Source organism: Sebastes fasciatus, chromosome 5 (assembly GCF_043250625.1).
Source record: "Sebastes fasciatus isolate fSebFas1 chromosome 5, fSebFas1.pri, whole genome shotgun sequence".
NCBI lineage: Eukaryota > Metazoa > Chordata > Actinopteri > Perciformes > Sebastidae > Sebastes > Sebastes fasciatus.
Genome location: NC_133799.1, coordinates 10,493,805 through 10,517,294, shown reverse-complemented (window position 1 = coordinate 10,517,294; position 23,490 = coordinate 10,493,805). Strand labels below are relative to the sequence as shown.

General features: G+C 41.1%; 1 protein-coding gene across 2 annotated transcripts in view; it reads left to right on the top strand.

Annotated features, from left to right (window-relative positions):
- Positions 1–23,490, top strand: part of LOC141767564 (glypican-1-like) — a 48,427-nt gene that overhangs the window by 17,553 nt on the left and 7,384 nt on the right. For both annotated transcript variants that reach the window (XM_074635006.1, XM_074635005.1), the window contains exons 4-6: positions 17,954–18,112; positions 20,464–20,681; positions 21,680–21,853. In XM_074635006.1, coding sequence (XP_074491107.1) covers positions 17,954–18,112; positions 20,464–20,681; positions 21,680–21,853 — 551 coding nt within the window. The remainder of the gene's footprint in view (positions 1–17,953; positions 18,113–20,463; positions 20,682–21,679; positions 21,854–23,490) is intronic.

Genomic DNA, 23,490 nt, shown 5'->3' with positions numbered 1-23,490 from the left:
AGTGACGTTTGTGATGTTTTTTTAGTGACGTTTGTGATGTTTTTTAGTGACGTTTGTGTCGTGGATTTAGTGACGTTTGTGACGTGTTTTTAATGACGTTTGTGACATGTTTTCCGTACTTACTTTTTACGTTGTTTCCATACATATTTTACTTAGTTTAGATACTTCTTTTAAGCCCAAGACATTTTTCTTAAACCTAACTAAGTGGTTTTGTTGCCCCCTGCTGGTGCTGCACCTTCATAAACTTGTGTAATATTCATGCCTCTGCAAGAACTGACACGCTATCCTCTGGTGGACAGGCGGCTTAATTACACGCTTTGGCATGATACTGGGTTGAATGATGTTGATAACTTAATAACATTCATCATCATACTTATGAGTTCGGCATCGATGCTTTGAAGTTTTTCATAGAAACATCAAGCTGCTGCTACAACACAAAGTGAGCTCGGAGAAGGTGAGACTTTTGACGGGCCGCATAAGACCAATAAAGGAAAATGTAATTTGTCAAGTAAAAACATGAAAATTACCAAGAGACATATTCACCTGAGAATTTGTATTCAGTTAGCAGCCAGGAATATTTAACTGTCAAATTAGACTCAGCGTGTTGAATGAGTACATCGGTTCAATGTAGTGTACACTCACCAGGGGAGATATTACATTATTACGGCTAATCACATAGTTTGTACGTTTTTTCCTGAAACCCCAGCAGGGTTTTTATTCGTTTTATAGCTTGAATGGTCTCTGTAGAAGGAAATAAAAAGCAACAGTGCTTTTTGTAGAATAGAGGATTGTTTTTGTAAGTGTAACAGTGTCCTAACTGAGAGGTCACAACCACACATGCCTTCACACCCAGAGGACTGATAGGATCACCGACCGGTGGAGAGTTTTATCAGAGGCAGATCTTATTGAGTGTGACTGGGCGTCTGTGGCAGGTGTATCTGTCACGGCTCTGCAAACAGGCTTGGCACCGCTCTCCAGTAGCAACAGAGGGCAGTGATCATGACACATTACACGTTAGTGGAGTGAAAAGGTGATTGTATTTAAAAGGCCAGATCAATAAGTGATCGTGCTGTAGCTTTCACCTGAATCCAAGTGTTCAAGCTCTTTTGCTGGGATATCATGAGAGAGAGAATCCATCACAGTGTGTGTTTGCATGTGTGTCTGTGTGTGCATGTGAGGCTCGGATAGAGGCCTATAATTAGACATGTTTCTGTGAAAATCCAAACTCCATGCACGCCTGCTGCTGTTTGTGTTTCTAGGAGCCTTGCTGTGCTCCGTAAAGCCAGTCTCCCTCCGACTTTTTATCATTTTAACCTCCTGAGTGTCAGCACAGAGGCTATTTCCTGTTATTTTTTATTGTTATTTTTATGTCATTTCTGGTTTATTAGATTTTGCCATCGGGAGTGACAGTTTATTTGATAGAGGAGGCGAACTGCATAAAAACGGCTCCATGGCTCATAACATTTTGAAGACGCATTTGCGCGTCATATCCTGACGATACACCGGGGTGTCCGTATGACTTTTTCGAAATGTACAACATTTTGTGCGGCAGCTCCAGCACAGTACTTACAGAGCCTTGTCCAAAAGTACCATGGGAGACATAATAATGAATTTCTGTGAATAATTTCTGCTTTGCATTTTTTCCTGACTTTTCTTTTGAATTTTGTCAGACATTGTCTTTGCAAAAGATGTATAGTCATGTTATACAGCAGTAAAACGAACCGTGATTATGTGCTTAGCATTTTGAACTTTCCCTGGCCCTGCAGATACTCCATTTTTTGTGATATATTGGTAAGACTACTCTATATATGTAAAGCACATTAATGATGTTTTTTTTTTTTTTACATTAGAAGTTGTTCAGTCTCTGCAAAGGTCACTTCCAGCCTAGTATCCATATTGGACAATGCTGCACTGAATGATTTACGTCCAATGCCAATGTTACCAATGCAGGAAGTAGCATGTCCAATATATAGGAAGGTGGAGAGTAAGTGGTGTGGAGGTTGTTGTGGTGGTGGTGGTTTAGCCTATCAGACTAGAAGACAGTTTGTGTCCTGTTACAGACCTTAAGCCATAGTTGCCATGCACAGATGTAGAAAGCAAGAATTTTACAAATGTTGGCTCTTTTTTTTTTTAAATCGTCCAGTATCGCATTCCTTGTCTGGCGATAGGGTTGAAAGATCACATCTAGCAGCATACAAACCTGATTCAGACTCAGAGGGCAACGTCCGGGTCTGAAAAGTGAAGCCAATGATGACGTGCTTTAAACTTGCATTCTTTCTAACAGCCAGCAGGGGGCGACTCCTCTGGTTGCAAAAAGAAGTCTGATTGTATAGAAGTCTATGAGAAAATGACCCTACTTCTCACTTGATTTATTACCTCAGTAAACATTGTAAACATGAGTTTATGGTCTCAATTGCTAGTTTCAAGCGTTCTTCAATACAGCATGATGTTCATTTAGTAAATTATGGTCCCATTTAGAGTCAAATAGGCCATAAAGCAGGGTATGCTTTAGGGCGTGGCTACCTTGTGATTGACAGGTCGCTACCACAGCGTTGTCCGGTCTGGGAGTTGTGTTTTCATTTTACAACTTTAACCCTTTCACAGTGTGTTTTCTATTCATGAAAGTTAATTATAACCCTTTTGGTCGCCTGCATTCGGTTGTGCTTAGCTCCACCCTCTCGTGTCACTTCTGGTTGCAAAGGACCAAGATAGCGACGGCGAAAATGCAGAACTTGAGGCTTCAAAACGGCAGTCCACAAACCAACGGGTGACGTCATGGTGACTACGTCCACTTCTTATATACATTCTATGTTCAGACCCTCAATTGGAAAGGTTAGCGGAGATACCAAATATCTTTGCACCCAGTGGCGGCTCATATTAGCTTGTTTGAATGACGCAATTTAAATCGCAGTGAGAATTTGGCAAGGTAGCTAGGAGCGCTTGTAATCAGCACTTTAATAACAGCTCTAACTGCAGAAATTCCCCTTAGACAGTTCTTGTTTTCCATAATAACCCCTCTTTAACAACTGCATGAGAGCTACAGTATAGTGATTATATTTCTCATGAACAGAAGTTCACTTTGTAAGTTTCAAACCCAGTGTGTGTGCGTATGTGTTTGTGTGTATTACATCATCCAACAAAGTTTCAAACATGTTCAGAATGCTTTTATTTATCTAGTCAAACTGGCTCCTTCAGTTCTTCGGTCCAAAATCGCATGTCTGTTCTCCCAGCAGCTCTAATCAGGCAGCGAGTGCCACATTCATTCAGTTTCTCCACTGTTCTGACATTGAAGACTTGACCTGGAAACGGACGACCTCGGGCTGTGGCCTGGTATGTTCCCCCGACTACATTGATGCTCCCTGCTGAGAAAGAGCAGTCTGCCTCTGATGTGCCCCTATTACCCCCACTCACACTTGACACACACCCACATTCATATACACACACATCTCTCGTTTGCTACCTTCCCGTCACCACCACCAACACTGTGCATTTGGATTAGAGACTGATGTCTAATCTCCTGCTAATCCCGGCCTGTTAATCTATGTGTTAACAGTTTGTAGCTCACAGCCTGACAGCTAATGCACTGACCTTGCCACGGAGGGAATAATAACACAATGTCTCACTGAGTTATTCCATATTTGTCTCTGTCTGTTTGACCCTTCAGCGTGTTTACATTTACAGAAAAACTCATTATTTCTTTCTTAAATCTCCTTTTGATTTGTCACAGCAGGGCAACACAACCTCTTGTTTACGGTCAACAGTAAATAAGGGCTAATCCCGGCAGTCAAAGATAGCTGACTTGATCTTTGCCTTCACCAGAATTATCCACACACTTGCACAAACGTGCACCGTCAGACGCTGACTCTCCGCAGCGTGGCACACACCAGTTGGCACTTGTGCCTTTTTACAGACTGAGTGAAGGGGAGTTAAAGTAGTAGTTAGCTTAAGAGCCTTTAACTACTCACAGAAATGACATAGAATTATGGTATTATATGGTGAAGTTGGTGCCATGTGAACACACATGTGCACACACACACACACTCGCTGGGCAGCAGACAGGGCTGGACTGTGGGGTGGTGGGGTATTTTTAGTCCAGTAATAGTATAAAATAAGGAAGGGTTCACTGTTCGCCTACACCTCCCTCTCCGTCTTTCTCTGCCTCTTCCCTCCTCATCCTTTTTTTAAGTTCACATTCTCTCATTTTTTTCACCCTTTAATTCCCTTTTTTATTTCATTTTTACAAGTCCGTTCTCAAGACCTTCAAAGCATCAGCAGTTGCATTTTTCATTCCTCCGTGTTGCATGTGTTTTATCTCATTAAACATGCCTATATTGGGAACAATAAACACAGTATTTGTTTGACCATGTTTTAATGTTTTATATAAAGAATGAGAAAAACGGTGGCACTTAAAAAGTTCTAGCGTCCACCGCTTTGGTTCAGACTAAAATATCTCAAAACAGCATTTTCATTGTGAGCATGTTAGCATGCTGATGTGAGCATATATCTCAAACACCACTGTGCCCAAGTACAGCCTCACAGAGCTGCTAGCACGTCTGTAGACTCTTAGTATTGCTGAATGAAGGCTGCAACAAATAATTATTATTATTATATTGTTATCAATTAATTTGGTGATAATGTTCTCCATTATTTGATTAATAATTCAGTCTATAAAATGTTAAAAACTACCGGCAGCAAAACATATTTTAGCCACAAAAAGAAAGGCTCACATAAAAAAATATTACTTAAATTGTACGTTATATTTAGAATATTTTCAGCGCTCTACCATGTCGTCAGACGGCCCTTTCCAATGGGGAACTGAAGCCGTTTTATCATCTATACTCTCGACAAAGCCACCAGACTCCATTGAAAAACATGGGAGTCTGGTTGCTATGGCGAGAGCATAGATAAGGGCTTTAGGGCGTTTTCACATTAGGTACGATTGATCGGTACCGTGCTTGAGTATGATTGCCCCCCCCTCTCCGGTCAGCTTTCACATCAGTAAAGTTGTTCCGTACCCGAGTACACTTGCGTCATGATCCACGTGTATTTGTTTATGTTGAGATCAGCTGTTCTAGTGGCAGAGCATCGTAAAACACTTCATTCAAACTTGACAGAAACAAAATAAAACTCACCAATATTGTCGTCGTTAGTCTTTCCAACAATCACCAACTCTGGTTTGGCCGAAATAAACTCTTATTTCACCAAGTTTGATGTGAAAATAGGCCGACTTTACACGTTATCTCCCCCCCCCCACACACACACCCCGTCCGTCTCTTAAGGAACCTTTCGGAACCTTTCGGAACCTACCTTTAAATAGCGGTCAACTTCCGTGTTTTGGTACGGTTGGCTTTCACATCTGATGCAAACCGTACCCGAGTACACATGAACTGTACTCCAGACCACCTTTTCAAGTGGACTTGTTCCAGAGTACGGTACGGAGCGTTCACACTAATCAATCGAACTGGACTTTGGGGACATGTGTACTCTGACCCGGGCCCAGGTCCCTGATGTGAAAGCACCCTCAGTTCCCCGTCGGAAACATAGACTGTATAGCTGTCTCACGGCAAGGTAAACCACCGAAAATATTCTAAATATAGCGTACACTTCAACGGATATTGATTCTTTTAGGTGGCTAAAATACATTTTGCTGCCGGCCCCGTCCACAGCAGTACATTGCTTTGCTTCCTTGTCGGTACTCCTGTCTCTTTCTCCAAACTGGGGGGTACCGACCGTCATCTACTGTAGTTTAATACACTGACTATGGAGAAGTACCTCATACAACCCCACTTCAAAACACCCAAACTATCCCTTGAAGATTAATCAATCATCAAAAGATGGACTAATCATTTCACCTTGACTTTAAGCACAATCTGCATTTCCAAGAGACTTTTGCAGCATTCTATACAGTAAACATGCAAATATTGATATAAGCTGCAAGACAAGCAAACCTCATTGATCTGCATGTTGACCAAAGCTTTGAATAGCTCTGCTTGCTCTGGGAAAATTGTGATGACCTGTCACAAAACTGCAGCGTAGGTCATTTTTTTGCGATGATCGAGAATCATGTTCAATGAAGTATCAATCAATTACGCTGTCATTTGTGAGAAACTGTGAATATATCAGCAAAAAAAAGACTAGTGTGACTTTAAATCACAAAATCACAGAGAAAAGATGTAAGCGCGAGATTTATTAGACACTTAGAAGTAGATTACAGCTTTATAATTTACTCCATTTCCCCTTTTTTTCTCTCTCTGCATGTTCTTCAGTCTCCACCGAGGATCTTTCACTCCTCTCTCCCACCTCTCGCTCTTCTTTCATTTCCATTTTAGTGCCTTCTCATCCCTCCATCTCTCTCCTCTTTCATCATTACAGCTCCGTGGCTCTCCCCCCCCCTCGCTTTTCGGTGGATAGTAAAAAGGCAAAAGTGTACTTTGGGAGGAAGGCCATGTGGAACGTTAAATCACATACAGGTGCCCTTAAGAGAGTGTGAGACACACACACACATATGTGCACACAGGCGCACCATCAGCCCCTCATTTAGGTAGCAGTAATTTGCCGCAGTAAGTGACAGGGTTATTGTAAGACGCTCATTAAGAAAGGGAAGCAGCGAGTAAACGTCTGACTGAAGGGAATAAATTCAAACCAGTGCGCCACTTTTACTGCTCAGCAATAAGCCGCTTTGATGTGGTGTGTGATGGCAGAGCTGGGGCAGACTCAGGGCGTGTGAGTGTGTGTGTGTGTGTTGGTCAGAGCGGTAGTTACATCTTCTAACACTGATTTTACATTTCATACATGATGTGATCACAGTATAACGTGCTATGTATCATGTATAGTACTGTATGTATGTGTCTGTTCTTACAGCTTCAAGGGTCAGAGGTCAGATCCGTTACTACAAGACAGACTGTTACCGTGGCAACACAGTGCAAGGTCACTTCCTATGACAAACTTTCATCTCAGCAGGAGAGAAAAAGAAAAGGAGGGATGGGTGGAAAACGTTAGAGGAAATAAAATGTGACATGGATCGAAAACGAAAGCTGAGAGAAATTGCAAAGGTGTCTTGTCTTGTGTTGGCGAGTCTGTCTGTCAGCCTGTCTAGTTATATTTCATCACATGGGACATTGAATGACATTGAACATGGATGACGTCAATGATAATTATGACCGACAATGTATTTCAGACTCATTCCTTCATGATATTAATAATATAAATATACATACGTATATGTCTATTGGTTGATCCATCACGTTGGTCCAGATAGAAATATCTAAAAAAATATGAATCATGTTCCCCGGAGGATGGATCCTACTGACTTTAATGATCCCCTGACTTTCCCTCAAGTGCCATCAGCAGGTTGACATTTTTGGTTTTGAGTGAAATGTCTCAATGGACTGATAGAAATTTGGTGCAGATATCCACAACCCCTTCTGAATGAATTATAATAACTTTTTATCATCAGTTACCATGGCTGCGTATACATAGTATTTGTAAATCGCATACTATGCACTACATACTCAATATGTACTATCGTTGAACATACTTTTGTGTGAATAAACAGTAGTATGTATCTTTTCAGATGCACTGATCATGAGCTGCAATTTATGCTGTCACTTCCTGAGAGCCTCCTTACCGGTTGGAGACCCGTAACCATGGTAACCCCTACCAATCTCATGTGACCAAACAATGATTAGTGAGAATCATTAAGTCTGAACTAATTTTAAAAATATATTACGCCTACAGCAAAGTGAAATCTTATACTTGCACTCAAATCGATGCGTTATTGACATTACAGAGCTGTCTGTCAACGTCTACCACATTGCATTGTGGGATATTTATACCGCCGTAGTGTCCAGCGTTGCATACTGTAACCCAGATAATTCTAGGTTATTACAACTTTGGTCCTATTTTGTGTTGTTTTGGCCATCCTTTCTATCAGTTATGACAACATTGTACTCACCAAATGAGATATGAGGACACAGAAACAGTGCTACATTGTAGTCCAAAATGGCAAGAAACGTGTTTTAAACAAGCCTAACCCTTTAGCCAGATTATCTAAACCACTTAATCTGAAGGTGAAACTAAATGTGAGCACCTGCAATAATCCATCATTGTGCAGAAAAACCATGGGAAGTCATTCTGTAAACTGAGACAGATGTTTACAACAGGTAATTAGGTTAATAATTTCATTGATCACATTTGTTTTCTCTTCCAAATCAGTTTGGCTAACGTGGAGATTTGTTTAAAAGTAGTCTGAACATCTGACTGGTTGTATTTCTGGCTGACTTACAACTGACAGAGATGCTCCACCCTACAGGAGAGCTGTTTAACAAACTCTAATTTTATTCTTTGTCAGCAGCTGAAACAGGTTGAGCAACGGTCTAACATCTGGAAACTAGTCATTTGAGAGACTTCAGTTATGCTTTACAGTGTGCTGATTCAGCTCCAGCGTATACTGTCCGTCCTCTGAGAAAGATTAGTCTGCAGCGTTGGTGCAGGTTAGATGTGTGAGGTAGCGTTTTTGTGGCTGAGAGTGTAATTGGATTTACACGTCTCATTTAACCTGCTAGATGCCTCAACAATCCCACATATTGGAAACAACGCTTGAGTTTCTCAAGTAAAACTACATTGATCTTGTATTTATCAGGGTACAGAAATGGTCTTTAATTACTTACGATTAAAGAAAGTGCAACCGAAAAACAACTTTAAACCATGTTCAGCAAAGTTCAGCCATTTACACACTTAATTATGATTAAAGTGTGTGTTTTTTTTTTTATATTATCTTAATTCAAAACATCGGGGGATAAGTTAGGATGTTTATTTACTTTAGCTGCAATGTTCCACAGTTTCTGAAAGACCAAAAACTCACACTACTCTGTGTGTACATTTCTCCTTTTAGCGTAACCTACAGCCTCAGGGTATTATGTCTTTATAAGTAACATTAAATGTCCTCCCTTTGTATGTGTGGGTGTGATATTTGTGTGCGGGTGTGTGTGTTTGTGTGTGTGTGTGTGTGTGTGTCAATGAACAAAAGCTTATACATATAATTTTAATAACTGGTGTGCGTGACAGTGACCTGATCTTCTTAATTGTGTGTCTGGTGACCCTGATCCACCTAATCAAGGCCACAAAGGGAGGTGTGTTCTCATAAGCTCCCTTTCAGTGATGGGAATGGGCCCTTTTGCATTTAGTAGTATCAATCCTACCTTGTATAGATTATGTTGTATATATAGTGGTTTATGATTAAATTAGGAGATACACTGACTGAACTCAACCACTGTCAGATGTTGAGGATTCAAATCAAAAACTGCAAGGTCATTCAATTTATTTAAAAAGGAGCGACACGGTGTCATGATGAAAGGAGGAAAAAATGCTGTAGTAAAGTGAAGTGTGACGTGTATTATTGTAACCTGCAATATACCTACACTATATGTTTCTTTATCTTGATGTATTCTTTTAACTAACACAGCCAGCTAATCAGAAACCAGTGATTTTCTGTTGCCATATTTTTTTAATCTTTTTCACTTAAAGTGGGATTATTTGATTCCCCTGATTTTAAAGAAACAGTTCGATATTTTGGTTAATTTGCTTTCTTTCCGAGAGTGAGATAAGGAGATCGATACCACTCTCATATCTGGGGGTGGTTTCGATCTTCTCATCTAACTTTAGTGAAAAGAGCGAATAAAAAATGTCCAAATCATTCCTATTAAAGGTTCTCTGTATGATATCCAGAGCATTAATATAGAATCAAACAACTATTTGTTATGTAAAGATATAGAGGAGTAATGTCTACCTGAGCAGAGAATGAAGTCACTCTCCCTCCGTCGCCTCTCTGCACTGCTCTCATACGGCGGTTAGAGCTGATAACGTTATGGGCTCTCAGTAGAATCCAGTTTGATCAGGACTTTAATTTAAATAGGGCGATTCATCACAGTTAAACTAAGATCAGGTCAATTTATTGCACTCTAAAACAATCCACTGGAGCTCAGCTACATTAGGTCCAGCAGCTCAAATTATCTCACATTCTCTGGGGAAAATGTGTTGCAACCGAACTCCAGTCAATGATGAATGCTGGACCGAAATCAGTATAAACAACTTGCCATGTTATTTTAGCGAAGATAAAAAAACAACTTGTCAATCAAAAAAAAAAAACTTCCCATGAACAGTAAAAACGCAATTTGCCGTAGGGGAAATACCAATGATTAGCCAAACCAATCACTGCCTTGTGCCACACAAACAAGGCAGCAGCATGGCACCATGACAATAAACAAAATAATAATGAATGTGTCAACGTAGGTACAGAGGCAGCTGCCGTCAAGTGTTTAATAAATTGCTGTATCTTTGATTAACTCTGGGTGTTGCCAAAACTAGAAAATTTGACATATTTGAGAGTTTGGATTGATGGGAGTTTAATTTGAGTTTCAGTTAGCTTCTGCTTTAGTTCATGGTTTCTGAGCATCGTCCAAGATAAACAGATGTTTTGTTTGCAACATGAGGCAGATAGATCGTCACCTCTGAAGTGTCTGTGATGCCACACTTTCTGTTACTGAGTGGTTTTGATGCAGCTCTTTGCAGCCTGCGGTGCGGTGCGGTGCGGTGCGGTGCGGTGCGGTGCGGTGCGGTGCGGTGCGATGCAGGGTAGGGTACCTGTTCACCTGCTTGGCACACGTACTGATTGTTGGCTCACTTGTTGAGACAGGCTCAGGTATGCTGGGGCTGCCACAAGGAATGCAGTGGAATAAAAGGGAGACAGAGCAGGAGGGCGTGACACCGAGAAGAAAGTGAGAGCCAGATGCTTTTGATGGGAAAAGGAAATGAATGGCTGAGCAGTGTTGTCTTGATGTGGTCTCCATGGCGACCTGTGTAAGCTGTTAAACGTCTGCAGGCAAAACCAAAAACAAGTTTCGAATTAAATGGATCCACTAATGATTAAGTGTAAAAATGCCCTGCAGCAGAACAAGGTTCTGCAGTTTCTCTAACGCAGCACTTAACACCAGGAGGGCTGTGGGAAACTGTGATCTCTACTTGGCACAATATCTAGCGTTTAATGAATTTATACCCATAAATATTACATCTGACGTTTCCACATAATCAATAGTAAAGAATTTACCTCATCAGGATTCATGCCAACCTAACGAGGTGAAGAAACTTTACCTCAAATATTAAGCAGGGTAATCTGAGTTTAAATAGATTTTGACTCCGAGTTTATAGAAATCAGATTGAGGCCATAAGGTTGTCGGTTTGAGTCCCTGAACTGCTGATAAAAAGGAAGAGGAGAATGTGAATGAGCCACAAATAGATGGCTGTGATTGAACTGAGGAGCACTCAGGGTTGATTGTGATGATGATTATAATAAACTGAAGCATACTTTTACTGGATAGGAGGCCAAGCAGTTCTTTCCTGGATACATAAATGTTTAAAATATAAGTGGACAATGATTGTACAAGAGGTTTTAAAGCAGGATTACTTTTTTCTATTTTATCTTCAACACATTTTTACTGCCAGGAGCGTCAAATTCATATCAGTCAGAGGTGAGACGCTGTCTCTTCTGTAGCTCTGAAGCACTCTCAAGTTTCATCATTGTTTACAGAGCTACAGGAAATTCTGCTGATCAGGTCCCCTCTAGGAAGCAATAAAAGGTAAGGTCAAAATCTTCACACCAGGGAGTTGGGGAACGCTAACGCTGTCATCCACAGTGACGACACCAGCGCCTTTTTGAAAAGTTCAGAGATTTTCAATTAGAAGCACTCGGAGCGGCTGTCCTCATTGGGAACAATATGCCCTTTTCACAGTAGCTATTTTGACATGTCATTGCATGGAAACACAGGTGTATTAATAACATTAATTATGGCCCTGTTTCATTTAGGTGGGCGAGGGTCCAGGTAGTGTGCATGCTGGCTGACTGGAATACCTGTGAAACACTGAATAGAATGGTACCATAATTAACTTTATCAATTACACCTGTGTTTAACCTGCTATGACCTCTCAAAATGACTGCTGTGAAAAGAGCCTATTGAAAAAAGATGCTGCGGCACAGAAAAAAAACTCTTTCTGGACACTCAGCCTCACACTATCACTCACCCAGAGGGAGTTTATCTTATCACTGCAGGGCAGAAACTAACGCTCCTTATAACAGAGTGTGTTTCTGTGCTCCTGTAATTCTACTGTATCTTTGAGATGGCCACTTTCTGTTTTAGACCTCGAGAGGGAGACCAGTTGTTTTTCTGAACCCCGCTTCATTAAAAGCCTCTTTGAAGGTTAAAACTTGTTTTAAGTAATGCTTCCCCCCTCAGTTTGAAAGAGGGCACCAAGGGCAATGTTCAGGCTTGTTTACAGTGTGTCTCTCAGGCGAAAAGAGAAGGCAGCTCTACCTGACCTATACTACAAAACGTGGTCAGGCATTCGTAATGAGATGGGTGAGGTCAGTCGGTGGGATGAGATCCAGAGATGCTCCACAAAGACACAGGTTCACACAATGAAATGCAGTCGTAGTCCCTGCATGCTAAAAAACACAAAACAAAGCAAAACAAAAACAGTAGTGCATCCCTGCAGTGCATTAGGAGGAATTTAAAGAGCAGCAACAAAAACACTGGTGAATTCTCCGGGCAGATAATGTAGATAATATCTTTACATTAACAATTCATCATCAGGGAAACATTGTCCATCAACTTTGACTATGTTTAAGCATCGAGCTCTTACTGTCTCCCATCTCTCCCCCTCTTGCAGTGCTCTTAGCATCTTGTTTTTCTCATCTGAATTGGGCATTACAGGAATGTGTTACAGTATGTCAATGAGGGTCCCCACAAGTGTAGTACAAGCCTGTGTGTGTGTGTGTGTGTGTGTGTGCCCTCAGGAAGTGGACTCAAATAAATATATACTGAAGCTTGAGGGGAAAAAAAACTAATGTGAGCAACCAAATCACCAATAGAAACCCAAATCTCCTCACAGCTAGTCTCTCCTCTCCTCTCCTCTCCTCTCCTGTCCTCTCGTCTCCTCTCCTCTCCTCTCCTCTCCTCTCCTCTCCTCTCCTCTCCTCTCCTCTCCTCTCCTCTCCTATCCTTTCATCTCCTCTCCTCTCCTCTCCTCTCCTCTCCTCTCCTCTCCTCTTCTCTCCTCTCCTCTCCTCTCCTCTCCTCTCCTCTCCTCTCCTCTCATCTCCTCTCCTCTCCTGTCCTCTCGTCTCCTCTCCTCTCCTGTCCTCTCGTCTCCTCTCCTCTCCTCTCCTCTCCTCTCCTCTCCTCTCCTCTCCTGTCCTCTCCTCTCCTCTCCTCTCCTCTCCTCTCCTATCCTTTCATCTCCTCTCCTCTACCTCTTCTTGTTCACACTCCTTTTCCCAGCAGCACTTAAAAGCTCTGTTTTGTCTTCAAGGCTTTGCTTAAAAGGAGATTCCACCATTTTGATAATCTCTCAGTATGAGCAGATGGTTGCCCAAAGGCTTTCCATTTCCCATCACAAAGCCCTTTAGCAAGGCTCCTATTCCCAGATACTTTGTGAGATAACCTGCCCTATGTTCACGTGTGCATGTATTAGCACGTTGGCAAGCTTGCGTTTTGAACATGTGTTAGTGTGTCACTGCTGTGCTCAGTTCTGTCTTTCCCAAGTAAATTAAGTTTTTATAGCAGGATGCCAGCTGCTTCCATTACCCAGCAACCCAGGAATGCAGTAAAGCATATGTGTCTGTGGTAAACGGCCTGCATGCGTCGTCTAGGTTGGTAAGCAAACCAACAACTAAACGCTAACATTAGCTGCAGCACATGAGCGCACAGAGACGGTGTCTGCTGTCTCTGACCCACATGTGTAACACTGATGGTGTGTTTTTCAATCCCAGCAGAGGAATCTGTCCTCTTTCTGCCCGACTGTGTGAAGACGTTTTCAGAGAGGTGACCCGATCAAAGAAAATGACATTGATTGATACCTCAGATCTCAGCTGTGTCACACATCTCCTCTCTTGACATACCTGTGGAAAGCTTGAAGCCTCTATAGGTAGGCGTTTTCTACGGTGGCAGTGGTTGACTGACATTTTAGGATGGGGTTGCAACAAGAATCACCGATGCTGGATTGCCAACCAGGCCCCAGAGCCTTAGGGCCCCATAAGACTATGATCCTATAGTTTGGGGATTTTAGTTTCTAGTTAAAGGAACAGTGTGTTCAAAAAGTGACGTTTCATTAAATTTGAAGTGTTAGAACGTGTTGCTTTTAAGTTTCACTTTCACTTTTACAACATAGTAGGTATAGTAGGCCCCTATTGACCCACATCTATGGTGCTTATAGCGACTGATAACGCCTATCTAATGGCCTGAACACATAAAAGATAAAAATTGCAATTCTTATTTGAATCAATATTTTCCTTCACCCATACAAATTATAGTAATGGCACTAATTTTGTTTGTCGGCACCAACATTTCACACCCAATGGAGACCACTAATGTGGCGGGTTGTCACTGCAGAAAAACTAATACAAGTCTTTTTGCTAAAATCCAATTTTTAAATGCCGATATCATTGAACTTGTATTGTAGGGTAGTTCAATAGCATCTATTAAAAATAACAGATTTCCCTCAGAGCAGTCTCTGATAAACACAAAGAGGTGATGCAGTAGTTCTCTTAGGAAAATAGATTGAAAGGATTGTGGTCGTGTGGAAATTCACAGTTAAAGTGTGAGGAGGATGCCGTCACAGTTTTAGAAGTTTTTTCCAACTTTCAATAATCAATCAAACACACACACACACACACACAGCTCAGTAGAAAACATGTGTTTGATTAGCAGGAAGTGATTTTGTTTGATGGTGTGTGGGTTCAGAGGAGTGGAGTGTCTCATCTCAGACTGAATGACCTGCACTTCACACTTATATATTATATATATATTATGATATTAGATGAGTGTCATGGTCGATATGTGGAGTGTGTGTGTGTGTGTATATGTGTGTGTGTGTGTGGGTGTGAGAGAGCTTTCAACTCCAGCTGCAGACCTGTATGCCTCTTCCACTTGTCCTCTTCCTGTATTTATGAAAAAGCAAAAAATACATCTTAAAATATCCCAAAAAGGGATGTGGGAAAAGTAAATATGTACATAAACGGCTATTTCCTGTACTATGGAAGCCAGTATCTCTGTCTCTCTCTCACGCACACACACACACACACACACACACACACACACACACACACACACACACACACACACACACACACACACACACACACACACACACACACACATACACACACAGCCAGTGCCAATGAAAGATTCATGGAGGAGTGATGATTAAGGCGTCTCCTCTTCTGCTCCACTTACCCTGGTAGACAAATTCTGCCCCCCAACCCACACATACACCCACACACACCCACACCCACACACGCACACACACACACACACACACACACACACACACACACACACACACACACACACACACACACACACACACACACACACACACACACACACCCAGGACCTGTTAAGAAGAAGGAGAGCAGTGATGCACACAGCTGTGGGGTACTTACTCACCCTTAACCTTTCCAGGCGTGGGCATACACACACACACACACACACACACACACACACACACACACACACACACACACACACACACACACACACACACTCGTCTAGTCTGTCAAGAGACTGATGCTGCAGACTGCTTTCTAGGCAGTCTGGCAGACTCACTGTGTGTGTGTGTGTGTGTGTGTGTGCAGAGGTATATTTGAATGTGTGTGTGAAAAAGATCTTTATTTTTACTCTCCCCCCGTGGGAGTATTCCCATAAGAATAGAAAAAAATGTTGAAGACAAGCAGTTTTCTAGCCTCCTATTCTACAATTTCTACACAATTAGGGCACAGGTTCAGGCTGGGCGTGTCCGTTTAGTTATTGGCTAGAGGACAAGAAGAGTCAGTTAAATACAATCTTACTATGCAGTTTTGTACTTATGGTCAAACAAACATTTGTCCTGTAAGCTGACACAAAACCACACATGAAAAGGTTACTTTAATTTCATATATTTCTGGTGTGTTTTTAACTATATTCATGGGACATTTCTGCCTTTATATTGATATTTTGAAAGAAGAGAGGCGCAGTAGTGGAATGTAACTTACTCAACACACATTCAACTTTACCTGACTATATAGATTGTATGCTACACTATACTCCATTGTGCTTTTTCACTCCACTACATTTATCTCACGGTTATAGTTATTAGTGACATTTCAGATTAAAATTTTACATTTAAAACATTTGTTTTCAAAATGTAATGCATTGTTCTTGAAAAACTACCCAACAGTATAAAAAACTTAAAATAAGCTCCACCTTGACAACATGGGAATGCTTCTTACATGCTTGCATCACTAATAAAATTCCAATATTATATGAATAATAGATATTTATTCATTTATTGTTTTACACGGCTGTGTTGAATACTCGATTCTGATTGGTAAAACATCTCAGTACTTCTTCCATCACTGGAGAGGGGGCAGAAAATGAGGGATAACTTGCAACAAAGGTCTCCGGCTGAATTCAAACTAGTGACACCTGCATTGCAGAATCAAAATTAAGTTTATTAATAAGATTAATAGGAATACAATGATTTTGAACTGGTCTCAGTGTACCCATATACTATCCCAAAACGAATGTACAGACACACAAACTACAGAGCACACAGTACACTGAAAGTGAGAACAGAAAAGTACAGTATACTGTATTTACTGTACAGAGTGCTTTTCTGGTTGGTAACTATATATATATATATATATATATATAAAAGGAATCCAATAAATGATTCATGCAGTGGTGTGAGAGGCACTAAAATCCTTTAAAAGTAGCAGAACCACATCTGAAAAACACTCCAGTCCTGCATTCAAATTGTAATTAAGTAAAAGTAAATAAATATTAGCAGAACAATATACACAAGTATCCATACTTAATGAATACTTGCTCCTTTCAAATGATTGATGGATTAACACAAAAGCAGTATGTTGTTGTATGTCTGATTACTTTGTTGATTAGTACTGATTACTGGTAATGTGTCATACTGTTATTGCCATACGGAAACCGTATAACTCCAATATTGGGGAATTTTATGCTTTCAGATCATGTTGTAGAATTGCACAGCCCTTTACAGCAGCCGGTTCCCAACCTGACAGTCGAGACAAATGACAGTGGAGATGATTTTAGGCCTCTAAAATGTATTCAAACAAAATAACTGGTCACAACTGGTAGACTTTAAACTCGTCACAAGGCCGTGTAAGTAGACATTGCCTTGTTTTAAGGGGTCAAGAGACAAGTCACAAGGCTAAAACAGAGCTGTTTTCATACTGTAGTTCCTAACAGGCTAAATTTGAGAGATTTTTATCTGAATATTTACAAAAATGTTGGGAGAATTAAAAGAGAAAGTCTCCCATGGAAATAAGCGTACAGTAAAGCTGTTATACTACAGCTGATGGGAATGTCATTAAAGTAGTTTAGTCATGAACCAAAGTATCGGACACCTTAAAAATGATGTTGATGAGACGTTAGATTAAAAAAATGTGTTGCAATTCATCCTGTCTGACAAACATTTCATTTGCAATCGATTCAATAAATGTTGAGACTTTTCTCTCGAAACCACAAATGTCAACCTCATGGTGGCGCTGGACAAAAAGTCAGGTGGATCAATAAGTAGGTTTCATCCTCTGGGAACCGTGAATGTCTGGACCTCCATCCGATAGTTTTTGTGATATTTCAGTCTGGACTAAAGAGGTGGAGCGACCACCGTTGCCATAGATACATAGAGCCACTAGTATTGATAATAACAACCATACACCTGCATTTACAATTACTGTGTCTTTCATTTCCATCTATTGAAGCCTGGTCTATTGATTTGGTGGTAAAGGTACTTGTTGAAGAGCTGAAGACATATGCAGTGATTAAAATATGTAATTTGCTTAAATAAAACAATTAATTTAATTAACTCTGACTCTGTGTCTTGCCAGGTGAACATCTGAGGATGTGTCCTCAGGGTCCAACTTGTTGTACCAGCACCATGGAGGAGAACCTGGGCGGTCTGAGCGCCCGAGAGACCGAGGGACTGATCAGAGAGGCCGGCAGGTCGCTGCAGTCTGCCTTCAACGCTCTCCACAGGAGCTTCGACAGTAAGTAGGGTGTGTGTTTGTGTGTTTTGCAGGACAGATGCTCATTATGGGCTGAGCTCAATACCAAAGCTTCAGCAGTGGGCCCAGAGGAGTATGACATTAGTGTGTTATGCATTCGTGAATTTGTGTTTGGTTACGAGCTCTGACTGTGTTCAATACTGCAGCTTCAATAGGCAACGGTGCGAGGGAGGATGTGTTTGTGTCCTGTGCGTCAAGGGGACCCCTGACCGGGTGTTATAATGAGAGCGGAGTCAGCCAGACACAATGAAACGTGATAAGCCGATCCCCTGATCTCGAAGGGGCACACACACACACACACACACACACACACACACACACACACACACACACACACACACACAGAGGGGTGTCCCCCGGGGCTGTGGCTGGTTCAGCTAATGAGCAGTTGACCCACTGAGGAGCCGAGGGCTGCAGATCACCGCACATCAGAGAAAGTGAGGGATGGAGGGAGGAAGAAAAGACGGAAAGACTGAGCGGTGCCACCGCTAACAATAGGGAGACAGACGAATGCAGCAAGTGAGAAATGTGTCATTAGTAGCGTAGAAACAGTGAGTCAAAATAAAGAATGAATAAAGAAGAAGAAGAGAAAAAGAGCAGGAGGAAGACTAGTCGTGGGAGGAGGAGGACAGAATTATTAGTCTCAAGGCAGCAGGCCACCTCAGTAGCAGTAATGTGGCCGCCCATCTGGTTGTGGTTAGAGCAGGCTGGCACCGGTCCAACGTCTTTGAAGCATGAGGGAAAAGCCCAGACCAATATACTGTAGAGACAGCGAGCTGACTCCCTTATTCTTTCTGTTTGACCTCTCTATCGCTTTGTATCCATCTGGCTGCAAAGACAATTTCAAGGAAACCTTTAAACATGCTAAATAAATGGGCAGAAATTCAACTACAGTACATTCAAAGCCATTGTCTATTGATATGATCTAATTTCTTATTCATTCTTTATTCTTCACAAGTATTTCAATTGCTATTTATTGGATATTTGTTTCTATAAAATAAAATGACACTTAAAGGTCCACAAATATTTTTTTAATTTTTATTTCCATTGTACATACATCACTGAACATTCCCCCACATTGAACATATGGCAGTGCATACAATTGAAATAAAATAATTAGATTTACAATGAAAATAAAACTAAGTAAACGAATAAAATGATAAATGAATGAAATTAATTTAGAATGCGGTCACAAAACATAAAACACAGTACAGCACACATTTGCACTAATATTTTTAAATAAAAATGGATCAGATGTGTATGTTTAATGTGAAAGGGGCTCATAGTGTCAACTCCACACAGAATTATCTCCCAGCTCTGCAGTTCCTCTCAGCTCCACAGAGAGTTTTTAGTTTTGGTTTTACGGACCAGAAGGTTGTTTTGAGTCTCTCCGTTCTCATTAGTGACGTTTACAGAGTCAACAGGCATCTCTGTTAAAACCCCATAACGCCTTGTTTCCACATAACTCTGTGTACGTATGCGAGTCAACAGGAAGTTAATTAATTCCGATGGGAACCTCCATAATGTCCGATGTATTTGCGAAACTCCTCCATCTGTTTTTTGTTTTCTCTTCAGTCCGTAATTTGTCTTGAGTACGTTGACATTTATTTTACTTTTGCGGCAGATAACAGACCGTATGCACTGTGGAATTAGAGAATTAATAACTGATTGATTAATGTAATACAGCTCTATTTAGGATTTTTTTCTCCAAGTGAAAAGTACGATCGCATATTTAGCCAGTTTTGTGAAATATTTAGTTAAAAGATGTATGAACCACTCTGCATGCACTCTATATGTTACACAGCTAGCGTTCTACCAATGTCAGCTAAATATACCATTAACCTTTTCCCTTAACAAAATGTATAAATGTGACTCGTCCAGACTGGACAGCGAAAAACAAACAAAATGAACTTCTCTCCCATATCTGCGGTGGTATTTCTATCCATCCGAGATGCATTTCCTTGCGTTGAACACAAGGGAGCGTGATCCGTATACTATATGGATTTATGGACAAAAAACAAAACTGTGTGGAAACGTAACTGCCCAGCACCAAAAAGCACAATAAACAAAGACAGCGACTACCTGGTGATCATTGTGGAGCATTTAGCAGTCTTCAGATGGTGAAGACCAAAACAGAGCTGAAAGAGAGTGAATACTGGACTTACATTAGTCACGACTCCAATTAGATACTAATATTTCTCTGTGTACTCAGCTCATCTATTGTTGTTGTTTTCTTCCTCCATCCTCCTCCTCTTATTTCTCTGCTTGTCAACTCCTCTCCTTCTATCTTTCCTTATTGTCTTTGTTTTTTTTTGTCTTCTCTCCTCCTCTAGCCTATTTCACTGAGCTGCACGGTCGCTCTGAGCGCTCCCTCCAGGAGGTGCTGTCTCCGCTCGGTCCCCTGTACTCCCAGAACACTCGTCTCTACGCCGATCTCTACAACGACCTAAAACAGTACTACCGGGGCTCCGCTCTCAACATGGACGAGACCCTGTCTGAGTTCTGGTCCCGCCTCCTGGAGCGCACCTTTAAAATCTCCGCTCCCACAGATGTGAGTGAACAAGTTCAACTTTTTGACACATTTTGAATGAGAGACTGGTATACAGAATGATGAAAAGATAATGATTGAAATGGCAGTCTCAGTTGTGTTTTGGATGTCTAATGATACCTTAATAACAATCATATGAATTATACTAAAAGATGTTTGAATGGAAATACTTGAAATTTGTCACGATTGAAGGATTTTGTGAACTAGTTCTCCTGATCCAGTCAGCTGCTGGCTAGACTGCCACTCCTCAGTTCCTGCTTCTGTTCTGGCTCATAAAGAGAATAAACATTTGAAAATCTTCTATGCATTAGCTGCACTATTTTCATCTATCATTATCCTTAAAGCTTCAGTAGGCAACACGTTTTTGGCATCATTGGGCAACAATTTCATAATAACCTTTTCAGCATATTGTAATTCAAGTGTTCTGAGAGATAACTAGACTTCTGCACCTCCTCATGGCTCTGTTTTCAGGCTTTAAATATCTAGCCCGTGATGGGAGACTTTGACCAATCACAGGTCATTTCAGAGAGAGAGCGTTCCTATTGGCTGTGCTCCGGCTGGTGGGCGGTACTTGGTATTTCCTCAGCACATCTCAATATGGCTGCGGGGTCACAAACTTTCTCATTTTACAGCTAAACTGTACACTACAAGATGTTTCTGAAAACCTTTTAAGGTGAGAAATAGGCATTACAGTAACAGAATATTGATTCATATTTGATCAGCACTGCCTAGTTTGACCGTTTGATCAGGGTTTGCGAGTGATTAACATTGATCTGTGTTCTACTCGTATAGATGCATTTTTTAAATCTGTTGACATGACAATGACATACTTTTTAAGGTTCACGAGGCTGATCATGTAATCACAATGTCCTGGAGTCTGGCCAGGGACCTTTGTTGAATGTCATCCCCCATCTCTCTCTATACTGCATGCAGGCCAAAAAATACTAGTAATAATATACATCTCCTACATTTTTTCTCCCTTCTCACCTCCTGTCTGGCAGGTCAGCCTGTCAGAGGACTACCTTGAATGTGTTGCTAAGCAACAGGAGACGCTGCGGCCATTTGGAGACGTCCCCCGGGACATGAGGGCGAAACTGATCCGGGCTTTTGTCACAGCCAGGTCGTTTGTCCAGGGGCTGATAGTCAGCGGAGAGGTGGTCAGGAAGGTCTCACAGGTGAGTGTGTGTGAGTGTGTACATGAGACGTAAGGAGAGACACAGTGAGTCTGACAGAGAGAGACAGACGGGATGAGTTGTTGGTGTGAGAGAAACTGAGAGTTCAGGAGTCAGTGTTTGTGTCTTAGTCGTGAGAGGAAATCGTGAGCGTGTGAGAGAGACACTGAGGCCTGCTGGGCTGAGTCCAAAGAAAGCAGAGATGATGGATGCGTGGTTGTCACACCCAAACTGTCAGAGAAAACGTCTCCACCCTTAAAAATGAAAAACACAAAGATCATCAAAAAATGAAGCATCAGACTCTGCCAACAGAAAACAAAGCTCTCATCTGGAGAGGTGACAACAGTGTTGTCAAATTACGGGTGTGATGATGTTTTTACAGCTCTCGGTGCAGTTTTTTTTTGCCATCGCTCAGAGACGCTGAGACGCTGCGTGTCAGATGTGTTTTCTTCTATGTGTATTGTTGTGAAAATACCATTGTTAATGTTTGACACAGCTTATATGTGCACAAGAGCATTTGTACACTCTTCTGTCTCCATTCATGCCCGATAAGTAAGTATGCTAGATTTACTGTGTAAGGTCCATCTCAATTCTGCAATTTAAGGGACCACAGTTTCATGTTTAACTCCCATATTTAGCATTTTACATACACAGTTAATCATTTTGCAAAAGGTTCTGCTGTCTTTTAGAAATTGTAATGTATTTTTATCTTATAGTTCCAGGCCTCAATTAGTTTCTATTCATTTCCAATCGATGTAATAATCAGATCACATTCTTGAAAGTAACTTGAGTTGAGTAATCTATCACAGTGAACATCATACCTGCATTCATTTTTGTCAAAGCTACATTATGGTTATGAGTGCAGACTTTTTACGTCAGCACTTAAACCACATTACCACATGACGATAATGTAGCATTGACACAAATTAATGCAGACTTGATGTTGACAGTGATGGATTATATTCAACTCCAGTCTGTGGTCTGATTTTCATACCGCACAGAAATAAAATGCATGAAGGCCAGTCGATAAAATGCATCCAAATATCTAAAACTGTGTAGCATGCGATTAAAAATAGTCAGCAAAAATGCAGTTTAAATCTTGCAAACATACTGGTGTGATCCCTTAACTCCCTGCCCTCATTTTGGAGGTGTCCCTCTATCACATCTGTGCAGGATGGTGGTAAAATATCTTCACTGTGACACTGGACACCTTTCATGACTCGCGTATATAATCAGAAGCTGACAGTGTAACAGAAACCATGTACTGTTTAAAGACAAGAAGGGCCATCACTACTTCATCCCTTCTAACGTTGCAATACCGCCCTCTGCTGTTCATCATGTTCCTTGAGCTGTTTGTACTCTGTTATGGCCCTCATGGAGTAAATTCCCTGTTGAAGAGGAGAGGGGAAGAGCTAAACAGACAAATGAATTGGGACACAACTACATTTCTGATTCCGCAATTAAGGGTGAAAGGAAGTGCGGGTGGATTAACGTGGGGGCGGGACCACAGGGATATAAGTAGGTGTTGGGAATCTGGTGTGAGAATTTATTTTATTTATCTTTTAATTTTTAATCTATATTTCTTCTTCTTCTTCTAATTATTATTATTATTATTATTATTATTATTTATTTTTGTATTT